Source organism: Myzus persicae, unplaced genomic scaffold (assembly GCF_001856785.1).
Source record: "Myzus persicae strain clone G006 unplaced genomic scaffold, MPER_G0061.0, whole genome shotgun sequence".
Classification (NCBI taxonomy): domain Eukaryota; kingdom Metazoa; phylum Arthropoda; class Insecta; order Hemiptera; family Aphididae; genus Myzus; species Myzus persicae.
The window spans coordinates 51,720-77,094 of NW_019102520.1; the positions used below are offsets into that span (position 1 = coordinate 51,720).

At 30.3% G+C, this 25,375-nt stretch overlaps 1 protein-coding gene across 2 annotated transcripts; it reads left to right on the plus strand.

The window, feature by feature from the left end:
* Positions 1-2,033: 2,033 nt before the first annotated feature.
* On the plus strand, positions 2,034-24,249 carry LOC111032354. 2 transcript variants are annotated; one of them, XM_022312643.1, is made up of 13 exons: positions 2,034-2,177; positions 2,605-2,778; positions 3,380-3,591; positions 4,371-4,497; positions 4,695-4,831; positions 4,909-5,043; positions 10,343-10,484; positions 18,940-19,136; positions 21,269-21,395; positions 21,631-21,767; positions 21,847-21,981; positions 22,761-22,832; positions 23,926-24,249. In XM_022312643.1, exons 1-13 carry the CDS (start codon positions 2,117-2,119, stop codon positions 24,088-24,090), a joined length of 1,821 nt encoding a protein of 606 aa, XP_022168335.1. In that variant the 5' UTR covers positions 2,034-2,116; the 3' UTR covers positions 24,091-24,249. The 2 variants fall into 2 exon arrangements, with proteins under 2 accessions (XP_022168335.1, XP_022168336.1); XM_022312644.1 differs by lacking the exon at positions 2,605-2,778.
* Positions 24,250-25,375: the final 1,126 nt, after the last annotated feature.

Here is a 25,375-nt window from a genome sequence, read left to right on the forward strand (position 1 = left end):
TTAAATAAGTCTCAACGAGGAGTTCTATGTAGCAAAAAAAAATTGGTTTTTCGTTGCAGCGTATAACCTCTTTAGCTTTCATTAAGTTTTAGATTGTAGTTTTGTGTCGATTGTATGTTCAACTTCACTTGGTAGAATGTGTTTGGGCGGAAGAGATATTTTTCGGTTCAATTTTGGCATTGAATGTTATTGAGAAGTTGAAATACTGAAGATAGGTGGTGGGCAAGCATGTCAGGTTTTTCCATATCGTTGACATAAAAAAACACATACTAGACTTGATAAAATCAATAAAATCAAAACCTTCATCTCTAATCTAAAAATCTAATATTTATTTTTAATTTTTTGTTCTACCACCATGCGGCCCTCCAAGTACTACCGTGTAGTCTTTAGTACCACAGTTTAAGAACTACTAGAATAATGTACAGCAAACCAGTACTCACTCACTTTTTCGTTGTTGCTTTTGCCGATAATATTGAAATAGTACAGGGAACTTTTCACTTTCAACCTCCTCCCCAAAATTGCCAACTAGATTAAATTTAAAACTTTTTTTCCCTCCGTTTTTACGATTTTTTTTCAAAAAAACGTATCGTGGATTTACTTTCAGCTTCTTTTTTACTTCCACCAACAAAAATATTTAAGTCAAACCTTGTATTACATTTTCAAGTTTTTTGACAGAACATTTTTTTATCGACATTAGTTTAAAAAACACTAATAATATTCGAAAATTTCATATGCCTATAAATAATTAAACATCAACAAGAGTTAAAATATTTTGAAAATTTGATGGTGTTTAGAAAAAGTGGATTACATATTCAGTGAAAATGTCATGTATCTACTTTATTTTTTACAACCTGTTGTCGGTGGTCATATTGTTTTGTCAGTATAATCACTTCTATTATAATTATTTGTTTAAATTGTACCTCTTATGAAGACTATGCCATAGGCGTGTCCAGACCTCATTCGCAGTTCATGCACAACTGTAGAATATCCAGGGGAGAGAAAAACTACACCCCCCTCCACCGCCAATAAAAAATTCTGTTAGGGTATTGGGATATGACCCCCGAATTTAAAGATTTTAAATTAATTATTTTAATTTAGATCAAATTTTGCAGGTCATGCCTGAGCATGACAGACAAGACCCGTGGACACGCCTATGCTCGATGATATCATCGAATTAGTAAGTTGTCACGGAGAAGAGGACTAAGATATAATGGACTGAAAAGACGATTTGAGATAGTATGGTTGCCTAACGACACACATGAAAAATGTTATCACATGCATACGATTTGAATCAAAAAGTTCTAACCTCCACACATTGCGTTCACATTGGTTAAAATTAAAACTAATAAAAATTGGTATGTTAAATATAAATATACCATGTACTAGCTGATCCTGTGCACTTCGTTGCCCATTAACAGTGCCAACTATAATATTATGTTTTATTTTATAAAATGAACTAGTTGACCCGGCAATGTTTTCCGGCAATCCCACCAATCCTCGAATGTAGATCAAATTTAATAACCTGAAAAATAATTTCTTATTATTATTGTTATAAATTATTAGTTAGTTAAATCTAAATACACTAATGTGTTTTCGGGGGGTAAAATATTGGAAGAGTCTTGCAGTGTTGGTAGTCTTGGTATTGGTCTTGTAGCAAGACAAAAACCAATTTTAATCATCACTCTTCAAGATATATACTGTATATAAATATAATAACGGTGTGTAATATCAAAATAATTGGATATTTAAGCAATAATTTATTTTTTATTCACACCTGGCGAATAATATTATAATTTCATAACGTAATGGGCATTTAAAAAATATCTAAACAATTTATCTAAAATGTTAACATTAATATTATATTATTATTATCATTATGATGTATGTATTATTTTATCATGCTCATTTTTATAGTGTAGGTTATGTATTATTTGTTTATAAATGTACATTGCAGATGTTCTATTTTTTGTTGTTTTAAATTGTATAATTATTAGCTAATCAATAAATAAATATTAGTAAATACTTCAGTTAAAACAATTTTTACAAACAAAATATCATTTTGAAAAAATTATTGGTTGTCGTTACTTCATCCCAGATATTTCATGTAATAATTAAAATGAAAATTATAATAGTGCTTATTTTGAGTATATTTTTGTATCCTCCATTCACAACTCAAGGTAATAATATAATTATTTATTTAAAAAATCACAAAATATATTTTTAATTGTATTATTAAATACATTGTAAACTTTAAAATGTATTTAAGACTTAATTATACTAATTAAGAGGATAAAATATGTTATGCGAAGCAATAAGTGTATTGATTTCACAATGATGTGTATTTTTTTTGTATGTCATTATTTTTTAAGACAGTAAAAATTCTTTGATCTTCAACTAGGATATATCGTACGATAGGAAATTGATTCTAGTTAACATTTTGAAAGATATTATGAAGTACACTTAATACCTACCTACTGTACAGCAAAGTTGTTATCTACTCACTCACTTTTTAAAATACTAAAATGTATATTATTTGCACTTAATTATTTATTACATCCACTATAAACTTAATATGTATAATATTGTGTATATTAAATTTCTTAGATGGAACAGAAGTCAAAAACAAGGTGATTTGTTCTATAGCTGGAGGAACTGTTAGTGCTAATTTTGTATTCGATATAAGCCAAGTGCCAAATCGTTGTGATATATTTTTGGTTTCTTCATTTTACATTGACCTGGTGGATAAGGTTAATGCTCATTTTAGGGAATCAGATAAAGGTAAATAAATCACTTAAAAACACAAACGGATACCTGATTTTGTGTATTTGGTGTCACCAAATAGGAACATACGAAGTTTCGCTTGTTGTAATTTTTAGATTTTAGGTAGGTATACTGTTTATGAAAAAATAACTATTATTGAAAACATTTCGTTAGTATTATTATTTTTATTTTCGTTTTTATTTAAGAGACATCAAGTGCAACACAATATGTCGAATTTGATATCAAAGAAAAAATAAATACCTAATTCACTATAAAATATGCATTGGTCCATATTCAAAAATTAAGTCGTTTTTTTTAAAAAAAAAAACAAAAAGAAAATTTTTAAACCACATATTGTATCAAAAACAAATTTAAAAAAAAAACCAAAGGATGGTTTATTATGGTTTTTAGTTGGCCATAATAATATTATTAATAATTGAACAAAAATATTTTAGTTGGTATTGATGATATAACTATACAATTGTCATGATTATAATGGTTCTTAAGCAATGTGTTACTATTGTTAAAAAAAAATCACAACCCATTCATTTTTGTATGATTATTATAAAGTTATAAATGTACATAATGTGTTCTAATATTAAAATTGTAATGATTATAGGTATAATAAGAACTTTAAAAAAAGCTCAAAAAACTGTTTTCACAAGCATTGGGTTCTTGATTTATCCAGAAGGCGCAATACCGGATTGGTCCCCCCTTTTGAATCCATCTGATAATGATACATTTAAGAGTGAATTATTTGATCCATTAGTCAAGTTTTTAAATGAATTTAAAATCAATGGTTTACTGATAAATATACATTTTATAGATGAAGTGAGTTAAATATGACAATATAATTTTTTTTCAAATAAAAATTTTTAAGTTCGAATATTACAACGATATGTGATTTTTTTATTTTTATGTCACGTCGACCATTGAGAGTTGTAAAATTGCTTAGATTTTCGACTTTAACGGAGGTTGTTTGAAATAAGTTAAGTATAGTTTTTAATTATAGGGAGGCTGTAAAAGGTAAAAAATGTATTGTAATTTTCAATATTATAGACAAACCCAACAAAAAAGGTGGGTAAATGAGTACCAGTCTGCTTTACATTAGGTGTTATGTGCGTCACCGTAAAACTGGCATGTGAAACACGCTGCCCCTAACTCAATTTTTTAAGGCCCACGGATAGCAACTTTAATGAACAGTGACTTGGTGTGACACGGTTGGTGCACTTAGTCAAGAAAAGTGATTGAGAGTATGCACCATCCACTGCCACTAGGTTCACGTAATCACCCAGGTTCTTAGTGGTAAAAACTTTGCCACACATACGAGTTGCCCAATAACCATACCAACCCCACAAAAAACGAGTGTATAGTGTGGAGCATATAGTGTAAGGATTAAAGAAAGATGCTCAATGACAAGACTGCGCATATTTTTATAAGAGACAATGTCTAATATTTATACAGACAACCAACAACAAACCCAAGCTGACGTCAAGCATATTTTACATTTATTCTTAGGAAAATTTTAAATTTATTTGAATAAATTAATCTATAACATAATAGTAGTATTTATTAATTTACTATGCATTCATTGAATATATTTATTTTAGATTGAAATTGACGATCTCGAACACAAAATTAATGACTTTGTGACTAATATTAAAGCAAAAGTAAACAATTTAATAGTTGGATTGATAATAAGTGGTTCGGCCTATGAAAGTTTTCCGAATACTTCAAGTAAGTAAAATATATTTATATACCTACAAGGACAATACATTATAGTTGTTCTTTATGTTTATGTAAATTATTTCTTTTTATTTCAATTAATCCTTTATATTTCCAAATAATACACTTAACTATTAAGAAAAATATATTTTATTACATATATATATTTTTATTATAACCATTTTATATTTAAAAATATGTTGTTCCAGTTTTTGATTATGCAATAACAAATAAAGCAGTGGATTTTTATATAATTGATATATCAAATTTAAACGTATGTGACAAAGATTCAGTAAAATGTGGCCTCAGTCCATTTGCATCTAATATTACAGATATGTTAACTATTGTACGTACCTATTCTTAAAAACATAAACATATTAGGTCAATTTAAAATGAAAAAATCATTTGGGCCTTTTTTTTTAGCATCAAGTTACTAGTTCTTTAAAAAATTCATCTATTGATTTTTCAAAAACATTAGCTGCGCTTCAAGCGAGTGTAATAATTCCAGACGCAGTTATTTTCAAAGACGCTAGGACTCCTTTTACATCGTACTCTATGGTATGATTATTATTATTATTATTATAGATAATCATTAAATAGTGGTAAGTAAAAATACATTTTAGAATCAATTTAACAAAAAGTTATTGGAATTTTTTACGATAGTATTATTTCTAATATATGAACCAACTACTCCGAGATTTTCAATCAGAGCACCTAATAAAACATTTTAATCTGTCCTTGTTATGAATAAGTATTATGTAGATAAATGTATTTAAAAGAAAAGCCGGTTTAAAAAAATTGTATATTCATTTTTTTAAAGGTTTTTTTTTGTATCATTTTAAATTTATTAGAAAACATCATTTTCGATAAAAGTTATTTATTTACTTGTTCATTGAAGGACAAAATAAATAGATAATTAGTTAAAAATTATTATAGCATCTAAAGATGAGTGGATAAGTGTGAGACGGCACGGTCGCGACTGACCGGTGTCCGAAATAATAACACGTTTGGTTATGGTTATTATATCTTATTTATTTCACATGTCACATCGTATTATTAGAACGTACAAATGGGGCAGCGAGGGTCACTGGTGAGACGGCCGGCCTAAAGAGACTGACTGTTGCTGTGAGAGCTCGGCGCGATCGGCATTTGCCAGGTGCCAGGTCCTAGATACAGTGGAAGGAATGTGATGAAACACAGGCGTGTACAACCGCTGTAGTGATGGGGTCAGTATACCACAGAGCGCGAATCGCAGGAAGCGGCTACTGCGGTATACCGGACCCGGGTTTTGACACAACTCAATCAAGAGGCCAGAAAGGGGGGCAGTTAGGAAAGCATCGGTCCCTGTTCGGGGACGTCGGCGTCGGCGGTGGAGTCGATTCCTATGCTGGCCGATGAAACGCGTCAAACATCACTCAAACGCCGGACCCCCGGTACTAAGTGCGGCGGACGTCGCTATCCTAGCTGCGTGTGTACTGCCGGATTGCCGTACACTATGTTGCTGACTACTTGCTGTGGTCCTTATAAGCGCGCTGGTCAAATCGGCATGGCGGTGTGACTGCAGCGAATCGAGCTTGGTTCGAGGTTATCGTAGTTCTGGCTGCCCTGCTGATCGTCGTTTCCAATACATCGTAGGCGTTGGGGCTTTTAATCGTCAGGTTTTCAGGTCTTCATTCCTTTTAGTAGTTGTCGTACTGTTGAAGGTATGCAGGTTGATGGAATACTGATAATCGTTCCGTATATTATATTATAGTGCTTCCCGTACCGGCTAGTTAACCGTGTGCTGTCGTGAGCATTTGAGTTCGTGTTCGGTACGGGAGGTGGTGTTACTCGCATGGTTTTAGGACTATATGTGTGCGGATGGTGTCCTTCGACGTGTGTCGGTTTCCCCTACACGGACTACATGCATCACTGTGGTTGGGGGTGTGAGACAACGTGAGGATCTGTAATGTAAGCGCGAAGTTGTATCAGAGGTTAGTGAGGTCATGCTGAGCTGTGATTGGGGCGCATGTAAATTCCACCCAAAAATGGTAAAATGAACTACGGGTAAAATAAGGTACATGTAAATTCCGCCCGAAAAAATGTATTACTGTAAATAAACAAATTTCTGAATGTGTCTTATTAATCATATTATTACTGACATAACATAGATTAAACATTATAATTTAGATGTGGGTATTTAAATAAATATATATTTCACATATTAAGTCAATAATTACAATATAAATCATGTATAATGGTAAGAATAATAATAATTTTAAAAGTAAATATAAAAATCATAATATTATAGTAAAATTAAATCATAATCAATAATTAGCACAATATATATAAAAGTATTAAAAATCGTAAAATAGTAAAAATTATAATAATAAATACGAGTCAAAATAAAATCATCATCAATAATTAGCACATATTATTATAAGTCGTGTATATTGTATAGCATATAAAATTGTTAACAATTTTTAAAAATTTTTAAAATAGTAATAATTATAATAATAAACACGAATCAAAATATCACTTCCATACTATTTATTTTTTGTTCGTGTTCGAACATTTTGTGACTCCCAATACTATAAGTTATATAACGCGCAGCGTCGCGAAAAGTACGGTCGCGTCGTACAGTCACGGAACGCTTGGCTTAAAAATATTTATTTTTCCGGGTGGAACTATCTTTGTACTTGTATATTTTTTCGGGCGGAATTTACATGTACCTTTTTTCTTGGATATTTTTCCGGGCGGAATTTACAATAGACCTTGTTTTTACCTGTCCATTTTGGGCGGAATTTACAATCTCCCAGTGATTGGTAATCCTGAAAAGGACCGTTTTATAGTGTGCGACGGTGTACCGTTATAAGTGGACCATCATATTTTGAAGTTCACTAGTGCTACCCCACTCCGCTTATCTAGACTATTATATTTTAGTCACAATGACGTACTTCAGGTATGAATAAGTGTTTATATTATTTATATTCAACGTGCACATGATCAACTGTCCGTTTGTAGTTCTCAATCATAGTCAATTCATAGAAGTACTCAATTTGTATTAAAGTAAATAAATAAATAAAGCTTTATATCAAAGTCAATTTACCAAGAATCATATTAATTTGAATAATTTAGAAATAGGTAAGGTAGGCATAACATTTGATGTAGGTACGCCAAACCTGGAAATATTGTCAATTTTATGTACTAAATATTTAATTTTGTGTAAAAGTTTATGGGTTTGGGTTAAAAATATCTCCATGTTTATATAGATCTTTTGTGGTTCTACTTTTAAATCATCATTTCATTTTGATTACAGTATTGTAACAGTACCTACCGATCCAACTAATTCATCTCAATGGTGTACTAACCCTTCAAAACTTTCATATGAACAAGTAAATATATTAAAATCTTATTGTGCACACGATGTCTCTCGTTGAATGGTTAATGACGGAATAATATCGTAATCGCAAAGAAATCCGGAAATACATGCGGATTAAGATCATTATGATATTAGAATAAAAATTGAAAATGTATAGTGATAAACATGATGTGATAGGATAAAATGGACTATTTTGAAGAAAAGAGAATCTTAAGATATAATTTTGGGTCTGATCAAATCGTGTATACTAAGATTTACCAGCGGTGCAACTGCCAAAGAGGAGGGTTGTATCGATTACTATAGCCCAGAGTCTGCAGGGAACCCGACCCAACTAATAATACCATATTTCCGTATTTGATTCTGATTCACTTAGTAATTTAACACAATCGTATTGAAATCGTAAAAAAAAACCGTTAATACACACGTCTGAATAATATGTTATAGGAAAATAAAAGTAGGAAAAGTATAGCGAAAAACAAGGTGTGATAGAATAAAGCGGATAGTTTTAAAGGAACGAAACATTGTATTACAAAATATAATTTGGGGTCGCCGGTATGACTCTGCGTGGCTCAACGGCTGTCTAAATCATCCAAAAAACGAATTTTTAAAATCAGGAATTTTAGTATAGGGAAAACTGATTTAAAGTGATCGACTAGTGGTGTGATCTGTGACCTTGGAAGATAGGTGAAAAAAGACACTGTCAGAAAAAAGTGTCAGCAAATAGACGTCGATTTTCATGTTGATATTTTCATAAAATATTTTTTTTTTCGATAAATTTGCATGTGTGGCCCGCATAGTAAATTATTCATATATTCGGCCCATTCAATACTTTGATTTTGGAATACGGCAAACGTCGTTGTGTAAATTTACAAAATTTAATTACATAAGTTAAATAATTCAAGATCCACGAATAATATTCACGCGTTTCTTCCACGCTAACTCGTAATTCTCACTCCACTAAGGTAGGTATAGTTTACACAATATTTTGAGCGTGGAATTTATCACTTAAGTCAATAAATTATGGAAACATTGAATATGACCAACTACAACTTTAACCAACACTAGAATTATTATTTATCATGTATGAGGGACATGAATCTCAAACGAGCACCATAATAAACACCATCGAACTTTGGCATCTTTTCAGTAATAAATTAGATAGGTACTGGTCCTACTATGATGGACGAATATGAATGGTTAATTGATAACTAGGTCAAAATGTATTCAACCAACAAATTTGTTACCTCTAGAGTCCGATTTACCATTTCATTGAAGTCATCAATCTCATCGATGTGGTCGAGAATTTATTATGCATGAATCAACAATTGCTTCATTCTCATTCCAGAATTTTGTTACGTTTTAGTTAAAAATATTAGCACATTTTAAATATCCATTTCCGCATTAGCTCTTCTTAACACTTCACGTAACTACGCGAGAGAATAGATTACGAATTTAAGTAAACGATCTCGCAAGAAACGAGACCACATGAATATGTATGACCTAGTTTTTTTCCTACGGATATACCCGATAATATACACATAAAGCTATAGCTTACTTATGATTTATGAAATATATTGATGCTCATACAAAATTTAAGTCCTAGAAGTGTCCATGTAACACGCACATACAAGGAAAAAATATTAGGAGAAAAAAAACAGAAGGAAAAGTATTGCAAAAATACATGTTATAATAATTAATTAAGTGCCTGTGATAATTATAATGTCGGTCGGTGGACACTTATACAGCAAGGCTTGCATAGTTTTATCAAACAAATATAGCTTTATAATAATACAAATAAACGCAACAATTGTAAATGTTGTTATAAATCGTAACTTACGAGGATAAAATACAATTTTAAGATGGACTCCGATTGGTATCGCACACGTGTTATGTACTTCATTGTGATCTGACGACCTGTTGTCGTGTTGGTGACAACGACTAATCAGCAATCACACGATTAAACCCTAGACCTATTAATTAAAGTTAAGTAAGTACCTGCAACGAGAGATGAAAACGTAAAACGAATAAAACAAACGGCGTACTCTTCGTTACTGTTGTTGTTTTGAACGTAATGATGGAACTTGTGTACACAATGTAGTAGCGTCTTTTATACAGTTCATGTTTTAGTATTTACACACTCGGATTTACGATAAAAGGTTTTGCGTAAGGAGGTACCAATTATCTACGGCATGGGTATTTTCTAATTGGTACCCAACTCTTGTATATTAATTTAACAAATAAATAAATATTAAAAAATTACCTAGACCATAAACATACCAGCAGTTATATTTCTCATTTACAAGTACTCATAATTAATATAGTCTTTTAAAACATTTTGATATTAAAATACCGTTTTCCTAGAATATGCATTAGATTCTGAAGTTGTTTTAGTGTTTTATCTGGTTTATTTTACATCTCTCTTCTCTTCATAGTAGTTGATAGTGGTCGGCTATTGTTATACATTTAGTCTTATTATTATTTTGTTGTTTCTTTTAGGGAATTTACGTAAAACAAACCTATGCTGGAATCGTCCTATATTCGATTGATAGAGATGATTACGATGGCAAATGTGGATGTGGGAAATGTCCAGTAATAAACACAATGCTTGATGGATGGACGGGAAGGCCACTTAAAACGTGTAATAAAATAGATATGAATAAAACCGATATTAATGAAAATATATTATCATAAATATTCATAAATATAATATAATGTCTAACTACAACTTACTATTTTAATGTATATTTTTGTTTAAAAACTGTAAGTGATTTAATATATTGAGTTATGTCAAATATTTTAAGAAAAATGGAAGGTCTACATAATAGCATAATCCATAGAAATAGACTAAAGAAATCCCTATAAAATTAAGTAGAGAAATTAAAATTATAAATTTTATGGATCAGTTTGGCGGATTAATAAACTATCATAGAAACATACGAAAAACGCTGTATAAGTAAGTTATGTTGGCGTAAACCTTGATTTAGTACCCGGGCTGGTGCCAGTATTGCTTCCGCCATTTCATCTGCATTTGACTGCTTCGTACCTACGTCTTCGATTGGATCAACTGCTGGATTCAATGGTCGGGGGTCTTCTGGTTTTCTGATCTGGTGCTTAGTGGTTGAAGATTGAAGGAACACTGAATGTTGTATGTTATTACGTTTATTAATATTTAACAATCATAAGTACAAGTGAATGTCAACTATAGAGTACACGAGGTTTTGTGTAGAGATGATTATAAAGACATAATGTGACTTATCACGCATGCTACTGATAAGTCACTCACAGTCTGTCCATATACAACATCTCTCTTTTCATGCTAAATTAAAACATAGTATTACAAATGACTTGTTACAACAGATGAATTACATTTTTTTTTTTTAAATATTAAAGTTAAATTTCCTTTTTTTTTTTTTAATATTAAAGTTAAATTATACTAACACAATAGAATTACATCAGTTCATAAGACTTAAATATATTACAATGAGCATCAAACTGATTACAATACACTACACATTAACAATTTATGTATTATTTATTAAGTATACAATTACAATTTACAAATCAAGTCTGTCAGGTATTTTTACTATTCTACCACTTCTAGTAGTCACTGGCACTACTTTGTTTTCCTGTAATTTATTTTTTTGTGGTTCACTCTCTTCTACATTTTTGCTTTCCTCACTACCTTCTTTTTCACTATCATTCCAGTCCTGCAGCTCGTTATAACTCATACTTTTATTAAATTTATTAAATTATGGTCTTAAATGCCAAATATTCCTTCTGATTGTACTACCACTACCTACTTCAACCCAGTAAGATCTTAGGGTATCTGCTTTGCTTATTACTTTCCCCGGTATCCTTTTGTCTTTTTTAAACACCACCACCTTTTGACCTTCACAGAAAATTACTTCCTTTTTATTATTTCTCTTGTCATGCCACTCCTTGTACTTTCCTTGTGCTTTTTCTAAATTAGCATGAATTTTCGTTTGTAATGTAGGCTTTAACTTAGCTTTTGAAATTGGTAATTTTGTTTTTAGCAACCTACTCATTAAGAGTTCTGATGGGGATGCGTTAAGTTCTATCATGGGAGTGCACCGATATTCTAACAGAGCTGATTCCAAGTCTACTCTCTCACTTTGGCATTTTCTCAACAATTGTTTTGAGATATTGACTGCCTTTTCGGCTAATCCATTACTTCTTGGGTATTCTGGGCTAGAAGTTTTCACTACAAAATTCCATTTTTTTGAAAAATTTATAAACGCTGAAGAATTAAATGGCATATTGTCTGCAATAAGTGTTTTGGGTATACCATGGCAACTAAAAATTTTTTTAAATTTTGCTATCACTGCTGTTGCTGTTTTATTTTTGATTGACCTTATTTCTAGCCATTTTGACCAGTAATCCACTACAACTATGTAGTTAGTTAAATTATAAGTCATAATGTCAGCAGCTATCTTTTCAAACGGCAGCTCTGGAATTTCATGCAGCAACAATATATTTTTTTTGTTAGCGCTCCTAAACGTTTCACAAGTTTTGCACCTCAATATATATTGTTCTATCTCATTCAGCATTCCTGACGAAAAAAATATGTTTTTAGCTCTCATCCTTGTTTTGGTTATTCCTAAATGACTTTCATGAAGCAATTTCAAGATTAAAGGTCTCAGGCTATTTGGAATTATTATTTTTTGCTGGTAGTAAATAACATTATCATTAGCTATTATTTCATTTCTCATATTAAAATATAATTTAACACTGGTATCAACACGGTCACTCTTTGGCCAGCCGTCATGACAATAATCAAGAATTTTACTCAAAACTTTGTCCTGTCTGGTTTCTTTTGGCAAGTCATAAATACCATTATGTGGGTTGTAACGATATACACTATGCACTATGTCCAAAGTGTCAAATTCACTGGTCTCCTCACTACTTTTTAAATAGTTTCTCGATAACAAATCTGCAATGTGCATATTTTTCCCTGGCAAATACTTCAACTCTATGTCATACTCGAACAATTCTATTCTCATTTTTTGTAATCTATTTGATGGTATTTCGTAAACATTCTTGTTCATTATTGATACCAATGGCTTATGGTCAGTCCATGCTACAATTTTTCTACCATAAATGAAGTGTCTAAACTATTAGAACATGCATAAACTACACTCAAAAACTCTTTTTCAATCTGCCCATACCGAATCTCCGTTTCTGATAAACTTCTTGAAGCATATGCAACAGGTATTTTATTTTGCATCAGGCAACACCCCAGCCCATCTTTTGAAGCATCACTCTGAATAACAATATCTTTTTTAGGATCAAAATGTGCTAACACTGGTGGATTTACAATTAGCTTTTTTAGTTGTGTAAATGATTCCTCGTGCCTCATTTTCCATTCCCACAGTATATCTCTCTTAAGCAACTCTCTCAATGGACTTATTACTGTGGCCATATTTGGAACAAACTCACGGATATAATTACACATTCCTATTATTCTTTGCAAGTCCACTCTACAACTAGGTTTTTTTAATTCTGTAATTGCTTTGACTTGTTCTGGATCAGGCCTCATTCCATCTCCATTGATTATGTGACCCATGAATTTGACTTCTTTTTTGCAATATTGTAATTTATTTTCATTGAATTTTATGTTCATTTCCTTTGCTCGCTTAACGATTTTCCTAACCAGATTATGATGCTCTTCTTCAGTTTCAGTAGCTACACAATAGTCATCAAAATATCCTATTAGATTTTCCTCATCTAAATCCTTAAAACACTCTTGAGTTCTCTTAATAAATGCCTCAGGTGCACATGAAATACCAAAGGGTAATCTTGTAAACTTAAAATACCCTACAGGGGTGCTAAACGTACATAAGTCTGTAGAGTCCACATCTAGTTTAACGTGCCAAAACCCTTTCTTTATATCAAACACACTAAAATATTTTTTGTTGACAAATCTAGCCCGTATATCATCCAATGTGGGGATTAGGATATACTCTCTAATAATCACTTTATTTAATTCCTGGGGGTCTAAGCACAGTCTTAAGCTTCCATCTGCTTTATGAACTATAACAATGTTGCTCGACCACTATTTGGGCTCTTCAACGGTTTTGATGATACCATTTTTCAGAAGACTATCTAGCTCTTTTTTAATTTTTCCAATACAGTCTGAGGAACTCTCCTGGGTGGTTTAATAATACCCTCCGCATTCTTCATTATTTTAATCTTATACTCTCCCGGAAACATTCCCATACCCTTAAATATTTCCTTATTGTTATTTATGAACAACTTTTTTTTATCATTACTAGCCTTATTTGTTTCAATACCGTCTATTTTACACGTTAATTGTTTCCTTTCTATTAATCCAAATGCAATACAATCTGTTAGTCCTAATAATGGTTGTACATCAAGGTTTATAATTAAAAAGGTTACTTTAATATTAGTTTGATTTTCCACTGCACATTCTAATACAACTTTACCCATTGGTTTGAGTTTAAAACCTCCATAAGCTTCTAACTTTACATTAGTATTACTTAGTTTAATATTATCTAATTTTTTAAATATTTTAAAAGGCAACAAATTCACCTGAGACCCAGTGTCCAACTTTATACTTACAGTCATAGTATTATTCAATCTAATTTTTTCATACCATACATCCGTGTTGCTGGGTTGTTTTGACTGAACTCCAATGTTTTCTTTGACTTCATATACTCCAAGTAGCTGAACTGATGATTCATCTTCTTCACTTGATCCATTTTCCGCTTCCTGAACTCTGACTTCCTTCACAAATGCCTTCATTTTCCTTCTGCAAACTATAGCCCAGTGATTGAGATTGCCACATGAACGACAAGTTTGACCATATGCTGGACAGTTCCCAAATTCGTGTTCTCTATTACACTTATGGCAGCACCCTTTTTTGCTAATATCATCTTTGTTAATAAACTTTTCTGAATAGTTGTTTTGTTGACTTGAGCTATTCTCCAAGTAATTATTCCGATTGCCATATTTCTTACTAGCAAACTTTTTGACTAGGTTTACTGATATGCCATCATCTTTTCCACTGATAATTTGTACTACTTGTTCATGCGCACTCTCTGTGCGTTTAGTTATCTCAACTGCTTTTTCCAGTGACAGGTCTGTAATACCAATTAAACGTTCCTGTAATGCTTGATTGGTAATACTAAGAACTACTTGATCTCTAATAATTGAATCAACTAAACTACCATATTCACAGCTTGCCGCCTTGATTTTAAGTTCAGTCGCGTAATTATCAATAGATTGACCATCAGCTCTTTTGTAAGTCAAAAAACAATGTCTCTCATATACAATATTTTTTTTTCCAACACACAGTTTTTCAAATTCTTCCACAACTTTATCAAATGATTCTTCACTTTTAGTGTTTAACAAGTCAGTTTTTTTATAGTATTATATATTTTAATTCCGTCATCACCGATAAGTGTGAGAAAAATGGCAATTTTCGTTTCATCTTCTTTAGATATTTTCTCTGTTGTTATTAAATAATTCTTGAATTTTTGTTTCCACTGTAACCAGTTAAGTTCCAGATTACCCGTTATTGATAGTTCACTGGGAGTTCTCAAATCCATCACTGTTACAATTCACCACTATTATATTATTATATATATATATGATATACATTACGTTAACTATAATACAGATTATTTCGTCCGCAGCGCCATGTTGTATGTTATTACGTTTATTAATATTTAACAATCATAAGTACAAGTGAATGTCAACTATAGAGTACACGAGGTTTTGTGTAGAGATGATTATAAAGACATAATGTGACTTATCAAGCATGCTACTGATAAGTCACTCACAGTTCCATATTATACAACACTGAATGTAGAATGATAGGTGTGCCACTATCACCTCCGGATGAACTCATCGAGTCTACCGCGTATACACTGGACTTTGGGGACAGTAAGTTTATACATATCGGTATTGACCTGACTGAAAAATAACAAGTCGTGATTCATTTATTGTCTTCATCGCGTTCCGTGAATATTTTTCACTTTTCCTGCTAAAAAAATAGCCGAACAGTGTATGGAACCCACACATCTCAAAAAGCGAAAAATCTGTGCAGATTTTCAAGCAGAAAACGCCGAAAAAATGCGACAAGACAATGCGCTCAAGAATAAAAAAAGGCGAGAAGCTTATGCTAAGTTGAAATTCGGTAACAACGAAAAACTTCATCAACAGCTGGTGCTCAAAAATAAAAAAAGACGAGAGGCATATGCAACTGAAAAAATTTCTAACCATTTACAGTTGAAAATTGTTCAATTTCAAAACTTAATTAGACAAGTTTTGAATTACGAATTTTGCCCCATTCATCAAATTTTGCAGCCACACAGCGGTAATTTGCAACCATTAGACGAAAGTAAAAGTAGAGTAGAATTTTTACTGGTATCGTGAACTTCAAACGCACTGGGTATGCGTTTTTTACAACCTACAATCTATATTTATTTACGACCCACTCAACAGACCTGATACATATGATAAAAGTATTGGTTTATTATGATTATTATTTCCTAAACATACGGGAACCAGAAAATTATACATTGCCCTTACGCGGAATATCCCTCGAAAGATTCGGCCCTTAATGCGATTTCTATTGCCACGAGTTTATTTTACAATTTCAAGTCTGACAAAATTTTATACAAACAAGGCCTCGAAAAACATTTCGATCATATGCTAGAGAACAAAGTTATAAAATATTTCCCGTTTGAATTTAAAAAGTTGAATGATGCATCAATTTACAATTTTGATGAAAGTCTTATTACCACCGGCGATTGGTTGAACGACGATCATATGTACTGTGTTAATTATCTGGTGTGGAAATTTACATTTTATGACCCAGTTGATACCGTCGTAATATAAAGCCCCGAACAGTACACAAATATTACGGTTGCACGAGAATCTAAACATTTCCAAATCTTGCACGGCTCAAATCACTGGATATGTTATAAATACGAAAACAACAATATATCTTTATATGATTCAAAATTCAACGGCAACTTGAATGAGCTACAAGAGAAGTTCCTTCGATCTTTACATCCTTCGTGTTATATCGAACAATATAATCCGAACGTTACCCGTCCATCTGTACAACAACAACTTAATAGCGATGATTGTGGTGTTTTCGCCATCGCATTTCAAGTTAGTCTTATATTCGGATATGATCCGCAGCACCTATACTATGAAAGATCTCAAATGAGAAAACATCTACTAAACATACTTAGAACCAAGACCTTAGAAAATTTCCCATCAATTTATAAACAACAAGAAATTGCCTTTAACATTCATGCGTATGAGTGCTGTCAATTACAATCACAACAGCCGGCTAATGAAGACCATGAACATGTCCACGTCAATCAGATAAATGGTGAACAGCAGACTGGTCCCAAAGATGCTGACTATTTTGAAATTACTAAAGAAAAAAACACCAACAAGAAAAATAAGAAAAAAATCGTCTACTACGACTACCAGAAAGAAGTATTCATGTAACACAAATACGTTCAAATATTATTAGATAAGTTACACAATTTACATGACGATCAGCCTGATCATGAAAACAATCGATTGAAATCTCAGAAGATAGTCAAGTGGGTATTTTACAATAAAAAAAAACAATCAATCAACTTAAGTGGACGTTTCAAGTGAAATGTAAAAACATCGTTATAGTTGCTTTGGAAAAATCGCAACCCATTCCTAAATCAAACGTTGAAACATATGTTGAGGCACTCTGCGGAAAAAGTCTTCATACGCATAACAGTCAGCCTTTCTTTAACGAAATTGGATTGAATGCAGAGCGCATGGAGGTTGAGGATAATTTGGTGACTGATGAACCAATGCAAATTGATCTCCAAGTACCGAAACAACTTCCAGCAAACTCGTTATATTTGATTCTGCATTACCATGTGTTTATTTTTTATTATTTTATTTTAAGTAACCACTCGCACCCATCAGAATAATGATTATAATAATGACGAATAAAAATAAAAATAACATAATTATTACAAAACCGAAATTAATCGTAAGAAACCTTTACAAAAGAATATCGGTTCCGGTAAAGTTACGGTTTTTAAATTAATTTAAATAAGGGTTCCGGTGGGGTTCCGGTTCCCAAAATTGAAAGGGTTCCGATTCCAAAACCGGTTCTTTTCGGTACGGTTCCAGTTCCTGATACAAAGTCCCACTTGTTATCTATAAGTTTAACATTTTAGGTATTATTTATAAAGAAGTACTTAACTATTTTTTAAAACATCTCGTTAATCATTTTTATTTAAGAGACATTAAACAACACATTGTAATTAATTTCGTGATAAATAAAGTTTTTATGATGACAAAGAAAAAATTAATGAACTCACTGTTCAATAGGTATTCGCCAAAAAGTATTCAAAAATTAACAGTCATATTTATAAAAAAAAAAACAAGGGTAAAAGACTTAAAATACTAACAACTGACACAAAACAGAACACCAACTCTTCTGGAACTCCTCGAAGAGCTGAACATATTTCAGAAGATATAACAAAACCATATAGATTATATCACATGTGATTTCAATAACACAAACCTTAATATAACATTTTAAGATATTTTGTATACAATTTTAGTAATAATGTATTTTAGAAATATTAAAATCGAATGTATTTCTTCAGAAACGCCAATAACCCTGGTAGTTGAGGCATATTTTTAAAAAAAAGTTGAAACTTAAATTTTTAAACCACATATTGCATCAAAAAACAAATTTAAAAAAAAAACCAATGAATGGTTAATTATGGTTATTAGTTGGCCATAATAATATTAATAAATAATAATAATTGAACACAATTAATATTTTAGTGATTGTTGGTTGTGTAGATATAACCATAGATGATTACAATGGTTCTTAAGCAATGTGTTACTATTCTTAAAAAAAATCACTACTTATTCATTTTTGTATGATATTATTATAAAGTTATACATAACAGCATATCAATAAATTATTGCTATTATTTATACATTTCAATGGTGTGTTAACTAATGAAATAAAAAAAAATATTAAGTACCGTACGTTTGTTTTTATATTAACATTTTAATGATTAAAGGTATAATAAGAAGCTTAGTAGAAGCTAACAAATCTGTTTACATACGCATTGGGTTCATTTATGAAGATGATTGGTCCTCGTTATTTGATCCGTCCGATAACGATACATTTCAGAAGCAAATGTTTGATCCATTGGTCAATTTTTTAAATGAATTTAAAGTCAATGGTATTATTATTGATTTTATATCCATATATGACGTGAGTTGAATAGGAGAGTATAATTTTTTATTAAATCATAGTTTTAAATAATATTACAATGGTATGTGATTTTTGTTATTGTTTCTCTCATCATATTTTAGAGTAGTTAAAATGCTTAGATGTTCTACTTTAACTGAGGTTTTTTGAATGAAATTAAATCTGGTTGGGTGGAGAAAGATAAAAAATGCCCTGTACTTTTCAATTCGATCTGAAAAACAACAACAACAAAATTGGACAAGTGAGTACCGGTTTGCTGTACATTAGGTGTTGTGGTGCATGGCATTGGGCGATTGCTGCAATCAGTCACACAATGTGATTGAGAGTACGCACCTTCCATCTGCTATTAGTTTGAGGATGAGTGACCACCCAGGTTTTTAGGGATAAAACCTCACCAGTTACCACACGTGCAATATTTACTTGACAACCATACCAATGCCACAAAAAAAAGCCTACAATAGATAATGGCCATAGTCGCCGGACTCAAGACAAATAAAAAAAGATTAATTGATAAATATAATGAACAATTAATTAAAAAAACAAATTATATAATTTTCCTATCTTGTGCTATCAGGAGTTGTACATTATGTTACTTCTCTGTCTTCTCTTCTGATAAACACTTATTTAATAAAACATATGTGTATAGTATTGTGGGTAACGTGTACAGTTAAACAAGTTTTCGATAAATTTGCAAGTGTGGTGTAGTAAACTGTTCAATATATTTTGCCCAGTGAGTTTGATATGCTTGCCGTGATGGAGTTGGTAAATGTCATTGTGATACCCAAACAAAAATTTATAATATATCTAAGTTAAACAGTTCAAGAATAATATTTTTAAATTAAATACCTAATACAACTAAAATTGTTATTCTTTGTTAAAATATTTTATTTTGTCAAAATTTAACTCAAAATTGCCAAGCCTTGTCATAAACGAGTTAAAAAGTTAAAGTTAAGTTAATTTTAACTTTTTAACTCAACTTAATAAAATTGAATTATTTTTAACTTAACTGATTTTTATTGATATAAACCTAATAAATAACGAGTTACTTTGAATAAAATCCAGTTTCATTAATTAATTTATAAATATAATACAATTATTATTGATGACACATATTGCATTAACATTTACTTTTTCTTAATATCATACTGGCTACTAATATATTTAATACAAAAATATTAATGAGTTAATTGTAAGTTTTAAAATAACTCTTAACTTAAAATTTAAATAGCTATTAACTTTAATCTTTTTAAAATGTTTTCGATCAACTTAACTTAACTCAATTAAAAATGTTCATTGACAAATTTCAAGTACCCATCGGGCCACCTCTTGTTATTTGTTATTGAATTTCAACAATATATCAATAATAGATTAAAGAATAATTAATTTTAAATTATTAAAATGAAAGTTCCTTTCCCATAAACTTTTTTTTTTGTCACATGGAACTTATAAATAATCTTGTACTACATTTTTAAATCTTAAATTCTAAGTAGAACAATGACTGAACTGACATAATAAAGTTGATGTGTGAAATAGGTATAAGCTTTATAATAGTAGTTGAAAAATATTTTTAGTTCCATAAGTGAGATGTTTTATAAGCATTTAAGTTTGTGTAACTTAGTATAACAAATATAATCAAAATTCAACAGGATCACGAAAATTATTTTTTGGTCAAAAATGTATTAAATGTTTGACGTTAATAACTCAAAATTGACAATTTAAAACAAGGTTTCTCATGAATACTTAATAATATATACTTTTTACTTCGAAATAAAAATATTTTATGGTGTATAGAAAATGCTAATTTAAACATTCAGTGAAAATGTCATTAATCCGTAATAATTTAACCTTAGAGGTCCACCCAAAACCAAAATCAATTTCTTCTATAACAGACTATACTTAGAAGTTCCCGCTTTCCCCATCTCATTTGTAAACTACTGATAATTTCATTTCCCGAATACTACAACTATTCACTTTCACATCGGAAAAAAAAATAATAAATAAATATAAAAACACACATCATTGTAAAATCAATACATTCATCGATTTTCTCGGAATCTAAAATATTCTCAAAAATCAATCTATAATATAATACTAGTATCTATTATGCATTAATTGAATAAATATATTTATTTTAGGTTACCATGGACAATTTCGAACACAAAATGTGTGACTTTGTGTCTAATATCAAAACAAAAGTAAATAAATTAATAGTTGGTTTAGTCACATCAGGTTCGAACTACCAATATTTTACAAATGATGAGCGTAAGTAAAACATATTCAATTTGTATACTTATGAGGACAATAAATATCTAATTATAAGAATTATTATTGTTGTTCTTTAATTTTATGTAAATTATTTCTTTAATTTCTTGTTATTTTAATTAATCCTTTAAATTTTGAATTAAAGCGCGTAACTGGTGAGAGAAAAATATTTTTATTATAAATCATTTGTATATTTTTAAATTATATTTTTTATGTTTCAAATATGTTCTCCAAGTATTTAATTTTACAATAACAAATAAAGTGTTTGATCTTTATATCATTGATTGGTCAAATTTAAACATATGTGACAAAGATTCAGTTAAGACTGGCATCAGTCCAGTAACATCTAATATTTCGGATATGGTAACTAATGTACGTACCTATTCTTAAAAACATAAACATATTATGTTGATTTAAAATGAAAAAATCATTAGGGTATTTTTTTTTTTAGGAACAAGTTACTAACGATGTAACTAATTCATCTATGGATATATCGAAAGTATATGCTATGATTCAAATGTCTCCAGTAATTCCAGACAATCTTCTTTTCAAAGACGCTACGCATTGTATCACAACGTATTCTATAGTACCTATGATTAATATTATTATAATAGATATTTATTTAAGAATAGCTAGTCAATATACGTTTAAGTATCAATTTAACAAAACAATATTGAAATGTTTTTACAGTAACATAATGATTTCACATTCACTTTTTAAAAGGTTTTTCTTACGTAATTTTCAAGTTATAATAAAGCATGATTTTTGATAAAAATTATATTTTTACTCTTTGAATGAAGGACCAATAGATAATTACTGGTTGATTATAAATTATAACAGCATTTAAAGTGTAGATAAGTTACTAAGTTAGCAACATATTTTGAATTTCACTAGTATCACTCCACTCCGCTTATCTACAAAAAAAATATTTTAAAAATATAACATATACACGACTTCTATACATGAGTGTTAACCATCACGATATGTCTGACAAATTGAAAACATCTATTTTATAAATAATTTATTAAACATAATTTGAAAAAATTCGATTCTCTTCAAGAGAATGATGTGTGAAAATAATCACAAAGGTTGCAATGCTTTTAATTTTCATACAGTATTACAAAATTATATAAGTTGTACAAAAACTCACCGACATTGATACGAATAAATGTTAATGCTATCTATTCTTAACATATACAAGACCAACTGGTTATTTTAGTTCTCTACCATAGTCAATTCACAGAAATATGCAATTTATATTAAAGTAATTTAGATTTTGGACATTGGTTAAAAGTATTTCTTTGTTTTTAGATTTTACACATTTTTGGTTCTACTCTAAAAATCATTATCTCGTTTTGATTACAGTATTGTAACAGTACCGATCCAACTAATTCATCTCAATGGTGTACTAACCCTTCAAAACTTTCATATGATCAAGTAAATATACTAAAATTGTATTGTACTCACGAAGTCCCCGTTGAATAGTCATATGACAGAATCATATCGTAATCTTAAAAAGGTGCTAAAACACACGTATGATGAACATATTATGAATGAATAAAAGTGGAAAAGTACGGCGATAAACAAGGCATGATGGGATAAAATGGGCAGTTTTGAAGAAACGAAACCTTATAAATACAAGATATAATTTCGGGTCGGCAAAAAACTTGTTTACTAGTCTAACAAATAAATTGTAGTAAAAAAATTTGGTGGTGCAACTGAAAACCATCCAAAGACAGTCGTAATGACCACCAACGTAAACAGTGCTGGTCAAGAATGTTCCTGTAGAGAGGCAGTTCATCTCTATAGAACCAAATATGTCATCGACGTATGTAAATATTGTTAAAATGCTCTTGGTGCTAGGAATCTAAGTGGCTTATCGGTTGTCCGATTCATCCAAAAAACGGATTAAAATCGGAAATTTTAGTTTGAAGCAAACTGACTTAATACAAACGGCTAGTGGTGGGGTCTGTGATTTTGGAAGATAGGTGAAAAAAGTTACTCAGTTTGGCCATCTATATGCTACCTACAGTTTTTTGATAGCAGCAACCGTTTCTTAGAAGGAACTGGTAAATAATTTTGAAGTGGATGCCGACCTCTTCACTTAAGTTTGAATGTAAATACGTACTGTCCAAATAAGCTGTCATTAAAAAACATTTATTTTCATTTCTCTCACCTAACTTGAAAGACGAACGGTAGACACATAAAACAAACAAAATGAACGGCGTACTTGTCGTTACTGTAGTTGTTGTTTTGAACGTAATGGTGGAACCTGTAGGTATACAAATAGTGGCGTTGACTTGTTCTGCTTTGCACCCAACACTCGTGTATTAATTTAATAGATGAATAAATATTAAAAAGTACCTATGCTTACCCGTGGTTTTATTTTCCATTTACATATTCCTATAATTACAGTCTTTTTGAACATATTAATATTAAATATCGTTTCATCTACCTCTCTATATAGAAGGGGAGAGTGGTTGGCTACAGTTGGCATTTAGTTCTATTATTATTTTGCTGTTTATTTTAGGGAGCTTACGCAAAAAAATTCTATGTTGGAATTGTAATACAGGTGCTTGATTCAGATGATTACGAGGTCTGTTGCGAATGTGAGAAATTTCCAGTATCAAACCAAATCATTGATGGATGGACGGCAAGCCCTTTTAAAACATGTCCTAAACTAGATCATAAATAATCGATTTTAATGAAAATATTTATTTATAACATTTTAATGTCTTAATTTATATACATACATAGAAATAACAGGTATCCTTGTACATTCTTAATAAATTATCATGGATATACATGTTTAATTCATTAAAATAAATAATATATCATCCAACTACAACCATTATGATGTGTAATTTTGTTCAAAAATTGTAATTGTTTTAATGGATTGGGTTATGTAGAAAAAGCGAGTAAGTAGATGTGGCTCTGCTGTACAGTAGGTTACAAGTGGGTCACTGTAATGGATGGTGTTAAATTTAAATTCAATAGGTAATATAAAATCATTAATTAGGAAAACGATTCTGACAGAAGACTGTCTATCAGCCTAAAATATTAATTTATATTACGAAGTATATTTAATGATATTAAAACTTAAGTCATTTATTTTACAATTATTAGTAATAAAGTAGATACAATTAATTTTTGATAGAAAATTTCATTTGAAATTTTCATTGCTTGATTTCAATATAATAATACACTTTGAAAATTGCAACAAAATGACTAAAATCGTTATTCTTTGTTTAAATATCTAATTTCGTTGAACTTAAAATATCTATAAAAAAAAATAATTGTGGATTAACCTACATATTATATTTTAGATTCCAATATTTCGATTACTATTTATACTATCTACTTATTACCTAACCTAACCTTATGAACTACTTATGAGAAATCTTGTTTTGAATAAGCTATACAAATTAATTATTGTGATGAATTTTTTTTAAATTAAAACTTTAAATGCTTATAAGTATGTATATTTAATATTTTTCAACTGCTACTATAAAATCTTGTACTAAATTTTCTAGCATTTTCCCCGAATTAAAAAATTTTAATGACATAAATTCAAATTTCAAAAGTTTATAATTAGCTCAAACCGAGTCAAAATATTTTGAAAATGTAATGACAAAATGAATATTTGTTGAACATTTCAAGTTTCTACAATTGTTCGTGAATTACAACAAAACAATACAATTTTTCCATGTTAAATGAGGGTAATATGTAATGTCGAAAAAAATCAATTTCAAACGCTCATGAAAAATTAATTTAATTCCGTTAAAATTTTTTTTGGATGTTAAAATAAGCTTAAATTCACTCTAAATATTTAGAAAATGTCATTCAGTATGAAAATTTATAATTAATTAACTTAAATTCCAAATTAAGAACTAAATTTATTGCAAAATATCACCAAATTTATTGTGGATAAATATTGAAGCATTTTTACTTCTCCGAAACATTTGAGGGCAATGATAGAC